This window comes from Mesoplodon densirostris, chromosome 2 (genome assembly GCF_025265405.1).
Source record: "Mesoplodon densirostris isolate mMesDen1 chromosome 2, mMesDen1 primary haplotype, whole genome shotgun sequence".
NCBI classification, from domain to species: domain Eukaryota; kingdom Metazoa; phylum Chordata; class Mammalia; order Artiodactyla; family Ziphiidae; genus Mesoplodon; species Mesoplodon densirostris.
In genome coordinates, this window is record NC_082662.1 from 20,410,955 (window position 1) to 20,424,065 (window position 13,111).

At 58.1% G+C, this 13,111-nt stretch overlaps 1 protein-coding gene across 1 annotated transcript in view; it reads right to left on the reverse strand.

Moving 5' to 3' along the window:
- Window positions 1-510: 510 nt before the first annotated feature.
- RUNX3 (RUNX family transcription factor 3) overlaps window positions 511-13,111 on the reverse strand; it is a 30,671-nt gene continuing 18,070 nt past the window's right edge. Inside the window, exons 4-5 of the mRNA XM_060080955.1 lie at window positions 8,624-8,782; window positions 511-3,621 (exon numbers count right to left, since the gene is read on the reverse strand). Coding sequence (XP_059936938.1) covers window positions 3,077-3,621; window positions 8,624-8,782 — 704 coding nt within the window. The 3' untranslated portion in view covers window positions 511-3,076. The remainder of the gene's footprint in view (window positions 3,622-8,623; window positions 8,783-13,111) is intronic.

Sequence of the window (13,111 nt, forward strand, 5' to 3'; positions counted from 1 at the left end):
GGGCTCTCACCAAGGCTGCTTCACGGTCCACCTGCCTATGCCCCCTTCCCAACTCAGAGCCTGGGGGATGAGCTGGAACAGGTGTTCTGCCTGTTCTGTTGACTTGTGAAAAGTCATGGGCCATGCGCGAAGGGACAAGGGATGGTGGCACCTTGAAGACCTGATATTGCTCTGGGGTTCCAGCCACACATGGGAGAGCCCTCGCCAGCTGCACTTACCCAGGGTGGTCTCTGTGGCCCTCCCAGATGGAGCCGGATGCAGGGAGGCCAAGGCGCTGGGGATCTCCAAAGCAGTGCGGTCAGTCCTGCTCCTGTCCCCAGGCCCTGCCCCATTCCTCCCTGGCCATGGTGGAAGGACTCCCATCCTCTCCCATCCCCATGCATACAGCTCTAGAAGTCTGGCATTGAGATCCTTCAACACATCTCAGAGTTATATTATTGTAACAAATCAGTCAAAATTCCATTTTACTGTTAAATAGTATAGAAGACAGTTTACTGTACACGGAAGTTGTGCATTAAAAACAAACACACTAAGCAAATTATAGTGCAAAGCAGTTTCCAACCCTCCCCACCTTCTTCCCAGCCCTGGGTCGGTTTTAGGGAAGATATGAGTATAGCAGGTATTAACTCCTCAGCATGACAATATGTCACAACGAACCCGTACCCACCACCAAGAGGCTTACAGTAATATGGTGCCCAAACCCTTTCATTTCCTTGTACTTTCTAAATCAGTGTGTTTGCCTAGTACAACTTCAAAGCAGCCTTGTAAATAAGGACCCATTTTTACCAGCCCAAGCTGTCTGTACCCACTATGGGCCTTAAAAAAGACTCAGCACGGCTGCCATCACTTTGAGTCAGGGAGTTGCGGGGAGGGGGTCAATTTATTTCCTGTCCCTGCCCCCACCGGGGCTTGGATGTCAGGAAGGGGTAGTAATCTGGGGAGGGGCTACAAAGTGCTGGGCACTGGGAACCCAAGGGTGCCTCCCACTGGGGCCTGGGGCCAGTCTACAACCAAAGAGAATAGGAGAGGAGGAGACACGAGGGCAATGGATTTGTAGCTGCTTCCTGAGAAGGGGTGGAGATATCCCCGCGCCCCTCCCCCCGCTGAAGGGAGTCAGCAGGATCCCCCCAGCAGCTATTGTGAACAGATAAAAGCAGGGGACTGCTTTTTCCAGTGAGGGCAGGACAAGAGAAGCTGTAGCAAGAGGGGTGTGAATAAGATCACCAGAAGGACCTCCTGACCTGTCTGAGTGTGCATCCCATGGGCTTATCTGGCAGTTGTTACAGGGTGCGGTGGCAGGCAGGTCACGTGCTATTACAGAGACAACCGCTAAGGAGCATTTTGTAGGGGAGATTTCCACATCCACAGAGGATGGGGCTGAAACAGTGGCTAAAAGCCACAGGCTGCCCAATGCTTTTAAGAGTTTTGTCTTTTTCCACTTACGCCTTTCGAGAACTAAAAAATTCAGACATGGGTTTTTTATGCCTTTCTAGAATGAAAAAAACTTGGACATGATTAAACACTTGGGCAAGGCCTGCTTTCCCATTTGTAGACTGTAATACTTCCCCTGTGAGCACAGCACCGGCTGAGCTGAGGCTGCCAAGCCCCTCACAGCTCTTGTGTTCTGCCATCATGCAGCCACCGTACTCCCTCACACCCCTCCCACCTCTACCGGGACACCCACACGTCCTCTCGGACAAATGCCCGAGAGCCACAGACTTGAGATTCCAGCATCTCACCAGTGCTCCCTTTGTTCTGCACCAGGCTGGCCTTTGGTGCAAGCTGGTGGGCTGCTGCTGAAGGACTGTGACCTCTTGAGGAGGTTTTGGGATCCTAACAATTCCACACTCTCAGAGGGGGAGGGATATCGTTAACTATCATGGGGGCTTTTCCTGTAAGAGATCGTGTGTCTGAAAATGTTTGACAAGCTTCTTTCTCTAAAATCAGCTTTAAAAACTGTTTTGTTTTTTTTTTTTCAAGACTGCTTTGGGAGCAGACTGGTTAAAGACGGAGAGTTGTGTGTCAGAGACTGGAAGGTTTGGCTGGGCCTTCCCACGAGGCTGCGGGTCCGGGGCACAGCTTGGCTGTGCACAGCTTGGCTGGACCTAGGTGGGCCAGGGATGCTGACATCTGACCCCATGACCCCTTACCCCAAGGGTTTCTGGTAGGACCTGTCTGGTCCTGGTGCTCTCTCCAAAAATGGCAATTTTGAGACCAGCCTAGCGGGAAAGGGACCCTTCCCAGCCCCCACTGAGAGAACAGAGGACGAATGCCTTGGACTGGTAAAGTGCATGGAAGACCTGTCCGCAGGTGTCTTCCCCAGTTTTAGGGGCCTGCTGCTGCAGGCCGGTCTGCTCTGGGGCCTGGGACCCACAGACGGCTGGGATGGGGTCGGGGCCCTTAGCTGCCCCCAGGAGTTGTAGGGAAACAGAGCTCGGGCCTGGGGGTATCCTCATTCCATCTCTGCTAGTGATTCCCTGGGGCCTCTGGAGGGGTTCCTTCCCCATCCAAACCACAAGTGAGCCCCTCTCAGGGCTGGGGGACCTTCCAGTTGTGACTCAATTTGTGTAGATGCAGAGGGAGGGCTGGGCCCACAGGGTGCGGGGTCTCTGAGGAAGGTAAGGGTGGGGAGGTCTTTCTAGGGTCCCGAGGATAAGAGGCCAAACCACGTGGGCAAATGCCGCCTCGCTCTAGAACAGAGATGGTCTCTGTCCCAGGAGGCCTGGGCCTTGTGACAGCAGTGGGCATAGCTGGGGACAGCCAGGTCATTCCAGAGGAGGTGGCAGGAGGAGGCTACTTCTCCCACAGAGACGTGGGATGAGATGAGTAGGATCTGGGCTGGGGGCGGGGTCCTGGGGGAGGTCCCGACCCCTCTGTACAAAGACGTGGCTGGACCAGATGCTCTCAGAGCCAGCTACCAGCTCTGGGCCCCAGGACCATGGACCCTGGGCCCACAGCTGCCGTGAAGCGTTAAGTCCCATGAGTGCCCTGAGCCTTGGAGCTGGGCCCGCCACTTGTCTGGAAGGTTCTTGGGGTCCCCGCCACCGGCGGGAGCAGTCCACTTGGACCCGGGCGGTCAGTAGGGCCGCCACACGGCCTCGTCCATGCGGCCGGGCGTGCTCAGGGCGGTAGGCGAGTTGCTGTGGCTGCCATCGGCCTCCACGCCGTCGCTCTGGCCACCCAGGCTGGGGTTCATGAGGTTGCCGGTGGCGACAGAGGCGGCGCTGCTGGGGCAGGAGGCCAGCATGCGGGTGGGCGAGCGGTCGCCAGCGCTGCTGCTGCCGGCCACCATGGAGAACTGGTAGGAGCTGGAGGATGCACCGTAGTATAGGTGGTAGGGGGAAGGGCTGGCCTGGAAGGGCCCGCTCTGGTTCTGCGGGGCCCCCGGGTAGGGCGGTGGGAGGTAGGTGTGGTGGAAGCGGCCGGTGGCCGGCATGCTGGCCACGCTGAGGCTGCTGATGCTCGTGCCCGAGGGTGTGGCGCTGTAGGGGAAGGCGGCCGACATGGCCCCTGGGTAATGCATCCGGGGGTCGGGGAAGCGGCTCTCCGGGAGGGTCGGCAGCGCTGCGAAGGAGCGGTCAAACTGGCGGGGGTCGGAGAAAGGGTTCAGGTCGGAGGTGCCTGGGGGACAGCAAGAAGGGTGGTCAGTCACTGCCCGACACCACCCCGGCAGCCTTTCTTCAAGAATGACCTCGGCTATGCGGCTGCTTCCCACTAACGAGGGAGGGAGACGCAAGAGGGAAGAGATATGGGAACATATGTATATGTATAACTGATTCACTTTGTTATAAAGCAGAAACTAACACACCATTGTAAAGCAATTATACTCCAATAAAGATGTATAAATAAATAAATGAATGAATGAATGAATGAATGAATGAATGAATAAAATAAAAAGAGAAAAACGAATGACCTCGGGCTCTGGTTTACAGGCCCATCCAGGGGGATCCCTGGTCCTACATGTGGCTCTGCTCCCACCGCCCTGAGCTGCTCGGGGGGCTGGAGCCTGTTGATTCCCAATCCGGCCCCACCTGGGAAGAAGGTGAGAGCAGGGGTCTGGGCTGTGGGTGGCCCCGGGCGCTGCCGGGGCAGGCAGAGGAGGGGGAGGGCTTTGCTCTCCTCCCGGCATCCTCTTCCCAGCCTAGCTGTGCAGAGGCCTGTCGAGGGGGCAGGTGGGCTCCCCGCTGGGCTGTGGGTTTGTGGGGAGCCAAGGGCGGGGCCAGCACAGGCCGCCCGGCAGGTTCGCCCTGTCTCTCTCGCTCTCCATAAAGAGGGTCCCCAACGGTCCCGTGAGGTTGAGGGTCAGGCCCTGCTCTCCCAGAGGAGGGACCAGGCAGAGAGAGAAAGATGGCTTCTCCTGAAGCTGCACAGAAAGGACTGGAACTCATCACGAGGCCTCTGCTTTCTGCTCCGGCTGGGGTGGACGTGTGCGTGCGCCTGCACCTCTCCTGCCCAGGTGGGGCTCAGTTAGGTTACGGGAGCTTCCGCCTGTGCTGTGGGAGCTGGGTCCACGGCAGCTCTGTCCATCCCCCCCCCACCCCCGCCTCAGCCTGAGCCTGTGTCTCCAGGGCTGCCCTGCAGGCTGGAGCTGACTGGTGGCCAGAGAAGGATCAGATGCCACCCTCACCTGCCTCCACAGCAAAGTGAGACAGATGGCAGCCAGAGGGGCTTGGTGGCCTGGACCCTGCCCTTGTCACAGAGAGACCCAGTGTCCAGCCCAGGCCCCACCCTGGCTCCCCCAGGAGTTGGCTCCAAGACAAAAGTATCCCAGCCTCTGCCCCGTACTTTTGTAATCATAGACCCCCCCAAACCTCAACACTCAAAGGGGCTTCAGGATTGAGTCTAAACCCCTTGGTAGGAAGACTGAGACTCAGAGAGGGTGGGGCACTTGCCTAAATGTCACACAGCACACTGGACCTACACAGAACCCTAGGACTCTCAGTCCTGAGTTCTGACACGTGCCTGAAGGGTAACTGTCCCATCTTTGAGGCAGCACAGACTGAAGGTGAACTGTGTGGTCTCTGAGGTTGGATACTTATCTTAGTTCTGACACTTACTAGCTGTGTGTCCTTGGGCAAGTCACTAAACCTCTCTGTGCATCAAGTTGTCCCACATGAAAAATGGAGACAATAACAGTTCCTAGAGATTAAATTAGTTAATACATGTAAAGTGCCTACACTGGGCACAGAGCAGGGGCCTGATGACGGCTTGTGCTGCCACTGCAGCTGTGACACCTCCTGTTCTGGGCACTCAGGAGAACCGGCTCATTCAGGGCCCTGCAAAGATGAGCCCCTGACCCTGGGCCTTCCTTGTACCCTGGCCAAAGGGGTGACTCTGGGCAGCAGTGGGGAGGTGGATGAGCCCCCAGCAGCAGTCTAAAGTCTGTCTGTCCCCAAGCCCTCTTTCCACCAAAGACTAGGGGCCAGAGAGGGCTCAGGAGGAGGCCAGCCTCTGCCCCTGGCCAGCTCCAGGTGTGCACTGCCTGCCGTGCCTGAGGTGTGGCTGAGGCTAGAGCTGCAGATGCCCTCAGGCCTCACTTCCCCAGATCTGCTTGAGGTGCTGTGTGACCTCAGATAAGACTTGTAACTTCTCTGGACTTTGGGGTCTTCCCAGCTCAGCTGGGGAGGTGTTTCCTCAGCAGCAGGCTCTGGTCCCGGATGCGGATGATACGGGATGAGGCTCCAGGCTCCAGGTGGGGAGATGTGGGGGCTAGGGGCTGGGAGACGGGGGCCTTCTGGCACATCTGGACCCTCCCTAACAGATCCCTTGGCTGGTCAGTGCGGCCCTGAAGCCTAGGGGGTCAGAGGACCCTGGCTCCTGCCCTCATCTCTGAACCCCAGGGGAGGAGCCTTGTTGGCAGTGCCTGGCACCCCAAGCACAGCCAAGCATGAGGCTAACACCTTGCTCTGAGCCCAGGGAAGCGAGCGCCGCCGCCTGACAGGAACCCCTTTTGCAAAACAAAGGGATCCCAAACAGGGAGCCCAGGATGCGATGGCAGGGCTGTAGCCCGGGGAAACAAGGCCATGCCAGGTGGGCCTGGGTGCGTGTGGCCCTCGGGGTCATGTGGGCTGCGGGCAGGCCTGCCCGGCCCTGCCACCGTCCTCACCTGCCTCCCTCCTGGGGTGGGGGCAGCGTCTGCCCCCAGCCCTGCCCCCTCCAGCCCAGTAGCCCAAAGAAACCCGAGCTGGCCAGGCCGCTGTCGAGCAGCCAATCCCAACACTGGAAGGAAATGTTTATTTTCTTCTCCAAATTGCCCCAGCTGCTGTATGGTGGCTGAATGAGGCCTTTGAGCTGTGAGAAGCCCCCATTGTGGGCAGTCACAGCCAGGGGGCGGGGGGCTGGGGGCTGGGGTACGGAGGGGTTGGGGCCTCGGCACTGCTTGCCAGTCACCAAAGCTGGGGGGTCAAAGCTATTAACAGGAACCAAGAGAAGTGGTGGTGGGGTATCCTTAGGGGGACCCCCAGGATGGAGTCTGAAAGTAGAGGCTTGTCCCACCAGGAGGGGAGGGCCAGTGAGAGGGACTCCCCAAGCCTGGCCCTGCCAACAGCCCTGTGACAGGTACCTCCTTCTTCCCACTTTACAGATGAGAAAACTGAGGCTCAGAGAGGTGAAGCGACTTGCCTAAGATCACACAGCCAGTGCCTGGCAGAGCCCGAATTCCTAGCCAGGTCCACCTGACTGCAAAGTTCATGTTCCTCCCTTGGTCTTGGTTGTCAAAGGCCCTTCCTCCCACTCCAAAGGGGACAGGCCTGAGGACGGGGAGGCCTGGCTGGTGTGAAGGGCCACAGAGGCTGCCTGAAGTTCAGTGCTGTGGGTGGCTAGCGAGGACCCTGCCTCAGGATACAGCAGAAGGGGAAGGACTGGGTCAGCCACTATCCCACACAGGCCCGACCTCCTCTCCTCCCAGTCTCGGGGGAGGCAGGGGCTCTGTCTGCTGCTGGGCTAGGCCTGGCCCTCTGGACAGAGGGTGGGTAGGCCGGCCTCAGGCTCCAGCAGGGGCTGATTCCCAAGCCATGTCCACACAAGTGGAAAGAGAGGTGGGTTCTCCTTCCACGGGAGCTGCTGGACAGGACGCCACTGTTAGCCCCCACCTGCTGGGTTCCAGGGCCCCCTGGCTGGGCCCCAGCACTGCCCATGTCAGGGAAAGGCCTGGAGTGTTAGACCACTGTACCTGCACAAAGGCTGGCCTGCCGGGAACGGGAGCGCGGACAGCTTCTGGGCAGGGGTGGGCATGGCCCAGAGGACCTCTTACTGCCTCTTGAGCTCAGACCCCTCCACCCTGCAGCCCCCCTGGCTCAAGAGTTGCTGAGTGTCTCAAACTTGACAGCTCGTGGCTAAGAGCCTGGACCTGGGGCCTCTCCCTACCTTGGGGGCTCAGCAGGGCCAAGGCCCAGCTTCCCAAGCCAGAAGGGAGGTACTGTCTCTTCACACCAGGGGGCTGCATCAAGTCCCCCTGTTATGGCATTGTGCCTGGCACACATGGCCAGGGCTGGGGGCAGGGCCTCCCTTAATGGAGAGACCCAGTAGGGACTCCCTTGCTTGTGCCCTCAGAAGTACAGGAAGTTCCTGGGGGCAGGTGCTGTGGACACTTTGAACCTGGTCATTGATGCGCTGTGTGACCCAAGAGTGGCCCTTAACCTCTTAAGCCTCAATTCACTCATCTGCCAAATGGGTTCTAACCAGGGCCTGGAGGACCAAGAAAGAACAGACACCCACGGTGCATGACAGCAGCAGCCAGCCCTCCCGGCCGCGTCCAGCACTGGTGACAAGCACTCTCCGTCCCTGCCTGGCCTGAGGGTCAGCTGTGCACTCAGCCTCCTGCATCCCAACCCACTGGCCAAGAGAACCCAGAGAGCAGGGTAGATATTCACCATCTGACCACCTACTGAGCACCTGCTACGTGCCAGGCCCTGTACACCTGGACGGCCTGCCCGAGACTTAGGCTCACACGTGCCTGCCGTGTCCCTCTGGCCAAGGGGTAAAGACTCCATCCTGGGCCCCTGCCCGGAGGCCTCCCTCCTCCCTCCTGTTTGGGAAGAGTCTCCGGGCAGGTGGGGACCTTTCTCAGGAGAGGCTCTGTCTCTCTCCAGGGACAAATTCACTTCACAGTTTACAAAGTTTGAGTGCAGTGATGTCATTTGAATGTCACCCGAGGCCCAGGCAGAGGCATCCACCACCACCCCGCTTTCAGATGAGAAAGCTGAGGCCTGGGGGGCTGTGGTGTCCTTGGCAGACATGTGTCTGTCTCAGGCTCCTTGGGCGAGGCCTGCCCAACTTTAACGGGTGCACTGGGGGACTCATACCCATTTCCCGCAGGGGACGGGGAGCTCCTGGAGGGTGGGGACTGTGCCTGTCTATTCATCCCTGGGGCCAGGCACCACGGCGGCACAGGGTGAGTGGCAATAAATGTTTGCTGAATGAATGAAGGAAGGGCTGAGCCCAGGACCGGGCGGAGCGGGCCCTCAGAGCAGGCCGCGTGTAGGAGCACTGGTGCTCCTTTATAACAAACACCAGGGTGGTGCAGCCAGCGACCCTGGGATGAGCTTTTGGTCTGGAGCAGAGAGACCACTTCCAGGCCCCCGTCCCCTTCTCCCACCGCAGCCCCCACCTCCCGGTGCCGTACCTTGGATGGGGGTCTGGGCCTGGCTGCTGAAGTGGCTGGTGGTGCTGAGCGAGCCTCGGGGGCTGGGCGTGCTCGGCGTCACCCGCATGCGCAGGCGCTCCAGGTCCCCGAAGCGGTCGGGGAACGCCTTGGTCTGGTCCTCCAGCTTCTGTCGATGCCCTGCAGAGCATGAGAGCCCGTGAGAAGCTGGTCCCCGAGAGTCTCTGGGGGGCAGAAATGCCTTGCTCTGCTGGGAAGTTCTCCCTGAGGTCTAAACTTACACCTCTGCAGGGAGAACCCACAGGCCACCACCGATGTCTCTTCTGAGACATGCTGCCCTGGGGCTGCCACCATCGCACTCCAACCTTCTTATGCCATAGGTGAAGCTCAAAGAGGTTCCAGGCCACAGAGCCAGTAAGTTGTGGAGTCAAGATTTGAACTCAGGGTTCAAATCAAAGCCTGCGACCTACACCTCTACGTTACGCTTTTTGGCAGAAGGGGAATCTGAGGCAACAGGCACGGGAAAGGGACTTAAGCAGGCTCCCATGGGAGGCAGGGAGAGAACCCAGGGATGCTGCCGCTGTCTGTCCCCCAGCATCCATCCTGCCTGCTATTTGCATCTGCAAGAGGAATGGGAGATGGCCCCGGAATGGGAATGCTGGCTCCTCCAGCCCAGAGCTACCCTGGGACCCCCAGCACATGCCTTCTCCCCTCTGGGGCTCAGACAGGAGGGGAAATTCACCACGATGCTGGGAAGTGGAGTGGGGCGCTGTGTGAGGGGCTGGACTCCCATCTCTGTCCTGAAGCTGGGGACAGGGGACCAGTGCACCTGGCTTGGCATCACACTTGGAGAAACTGCCAGCATTTCCCAGTATCCCTCTGCCAGGGTCCACACAGGAAGGACGCCAGCCTTGTCTCCGAGACCCTGGAGGAGCTGGCAAAGTCAAGATGGCCATGCCCCTGCCTTTAAGCAGCCAGCCGAGGCCACCCTCAAGGCTTCTTGAATGACATCAGGCTTGCAGGGACCACCACCTCTCTCTCTCTCTCTCTCTCTCTCACACACACACACACACACACACACCACTTTTTCAATGACTCATTTTACATTTCACAAGCAAAATATGAATAGCTACAAAAATAAAAGCATTACAGGTAAGGCTAATGGCCCCTCTGACCCACCCTAAATCCCTGCCCAGAAATCCCCACGTGATCCATTTGGAGGTCTTTCTTTCCAGCCTTTTTTTGGTTTCACGTGCATGCAAAACACAGAGCAAGTTTCTCACAGAACTTTCTTGAATGGTCTCAGCCTGGCTGTATCATTCTCTAACTTGCTCTTTCAGTAGCACACCTGGGGGGCCACCTCAGTTTCCTTATCTGATAGATGGAGAGAGTAACCCAGCCCCAGAGAAACAACAGCGTTCCCGCAAAACCTCGGGAGCCCACCCTGGGGTGCAGTGAGGGACAACAGGTGGGGGCAGGGCGGCCTCACTAAGCCTGTGGATGTCCCTCGTTCCAGCTCGTCACATCCCCTGGAGGCTGCAGTCCCCTCAGCTGTTCCTCTCAGATGGACACTTAGCTCGCTTCCAAATGATCCCCCTGCACGCAGGACTCCCAGGAATATCTCTGTTCACACACCTCCTTGTGTCGGGGGGTTTCTCCAGGGCAGACACTCTGTTATAACAGACTCCTCACAGAGAGGACCGGACATTCCTGATCAGCCTGTCAGCCGAGGTTGGCCCATTCGGCTCCACCTGACCCTGAGGGAGGAGGCCAGGCAGACAGGTGGGCCTGGTCCTCTTTTTACAGACAAGAGAACTGCACAGTTCAGAGAGGTAAAGAGGCTTGCCCGAGGTCACACAGCGAGGAAAGAGGGAGGATGTCTTAGACTTGGGATCCTTGGAAAAGAAGTGTGGCGGGGGAGAGGGTGGTGGCTAAGGGAGAGGGGAAGGCTTGCCTGAGTCCTGGGGTCTTCAGTGACACGAGGAATTTTCTAGATTGACAGAGAAAGAAGAAGGAGAGAGAGGTAGTGGGAGGTAAAACAAAACTCCCCACCATGCTTGCTGAGGCTTGGAAAATGGCGTCCTAGGGGCCTGGAAGGTGTGAGATGACTCTTCACTGCCACTGGGAGTGAGCGGACAGAGGTGGAGGCTTCAGAATGGGCCTGATTTTCAAAAGGGGGATGCAATGGATTCTGGTACCCACAGGCCCCTAGTCTCGCTACACACCCCTGTCACAAGCTCAAATAGGCATCTGAGAGCCCTTAGAAATGGAACAGGTTGTCCTGGGAGCCTCAATGGGCTCAGCAAGTCACCAAGAACCAGGGACCCACTTTCTCCTCCGAGAGGCCCCAGGCCCGAGCCCATGGGGCACTCAGCAGCCAAAATGAGACCACCTGGCTCCCAGCCGGGCCCCCCACTGCTGCCTCCCAGGACCCTTGGCAACAGGAAAAACGTGGGCTGGGGTTAGTTTGGCTGGAGCTGGGGCCACTAAGTTAGATGACTATGGGGGCTGGGCAAATCACATAAATGAGGCACATGGGATGGGTAGGGCCTGGGGCAGACTGGAGAGGGTGGGCCTTGTAGAAGGGGCAGTTGCCATCCAGTCCAGCTGACTGGTGCCCTGATGGGGGTGGACCCAGTGTTGCCAGAGCTCCAGTTTACCAGAAGCCATAAACCTGCTTTTATGTGAAACCTCCCATATTTTATGTGGTGGCAATTAATTCAAATACTGAAAACAACAACAAAATAACTCAACCACTTTGTAGAACATGTCCTGTTCAGGGGCTGCCAGTTTGCATCCTCCAAGTTTGGGATTTCATTTGCTGGTTGGTTGTCTAACCTTAGCCTTCAAGGACTGGCTAATGGATACCCCTCAGGACGTGGTCTCTAGGGAAGTGCCGGACGGCTTGGCCTCAGTCCTGATTGGCCTTGGAGGAAATGCTGTTGCCCTTGCTGCTGAGGCCACTGAAAATGGCAAGGTAATGTGGATGAGCTGGGGCATGAATGAAGTCAGAACAATCTCAACAGGCAGGAAGCCGGCTGGATAGATCTGGAGACCGCAGACTGACCTGACAGCAGCTCGGGTGCAAAGGATCATGTCTTAGTCAACCACAAGCTTGAAGTGAGCCAGTGGGGTTACACGAAAGCTGGTGCAAAACCTCAGGCCTTGTTGTTATCGCCACTGGCTAATAAAGTCCCGTTTCTGCGTCACACTGTGCACTAAGTGTCTAGAGCTACTCCTGTGGGCCAGTGGAAGGAGGGAGGGGTTTGCAGCCAGCCTGGGTCCGAGGATGGGCTCTGCCGCCTGGTAGCCTCAACCCCTTTCCCCCACCCACCCCAAGCCACGGTGTCTGCATCGTGGTGCCCTCGCAGGTCGTGGTGCTGGCCAAACAAGGTAACCGGATGCTCTCCACCCATCTGGGTCCCCACCACCTGCACGGTCACTTCTACCCCAGCCCGTGCCAAGAGACGCAGGATTATCATCCCCACATAGAGACCAGGACACGGAGGCCAGGATGGTAAGTCCTGTCCGGGACACAAAGCCAGGACAGCGGAGCTGGCGTCGGCACCCAGACCCCGACTCCAAGTCCAGTGCTCTTTCTCCTGACACTTCCCTTTTGGTCCCATTGTACAGATGGGGCCACTGAGGCTTCAAGGTGAGCCCTACACTAAGCGGTTGGTCTGGGATATAAATCAGGTAATGTGGTCCCAGAGCCCACACTCCCACCACATGCTGCTCTGCCTTCACGTAGGGCAGACTTCCTGGAGGAGGAGTTTTAACAGCACTTGGGGAACTGCTTCCTTGTTGCTGTGGAATGCCGGAGCCACGGCCCAAGAGGGGCAAAGGGGAGCTGAGGTGGCTCCACGTGGCCAGGGCGCCAGAGAGTCTCAGAGCCACGGGGCCTGGGCCTTCACACTGGGAACAGAACGGAACTCCCTGTGCCTGAGGAAAGAAGATGTGCCTTCAGAATAGACCTCTTTCATTCAGCTGCCCACAGTGAGAGCTGGGTGGGGAGCCCTGGCCCAGCTCACTAGGTCACCAGGGGCCCAGCCCTTTCACGCTGGGACTCAGTTTCCCATCTGCACACACTGCTCACTGAGGCCCCTCTAGCTTTGAAAGTCCCTGACTTAAGACTGCAAGACTCAGCCACTGGCCAGGATGAGGCCCCCAGAAGGAAGGGAGGCAGGGTTGCTTGCTCCCAGGGCCCCCCATCACCGCCTCCTGCTGCGGCTGCTGCTCCCAGGGTTTCTCTAGTATTTATTCTCTGCCTCTTCCAGGAAGCCCCCTTCTCCCAGCGCCTCTGCAGGCTAAGAGCAGTAGCTAGCAGGAACGGCAAGAAAAACAGCGGCTGACACTTAGTGCTTCCCCCACTCCCCTGTCTAATCAGTTGACACGCTCTGCCTTGTTTCACCTGCATTATCCCCATGAGGGGGTCTACCACTGTCCCTAGTTCACAGGTGAGAAAACTGAGGCTCAGTGAAGGTCAGGGACATGCTCGAGGTCACAAAG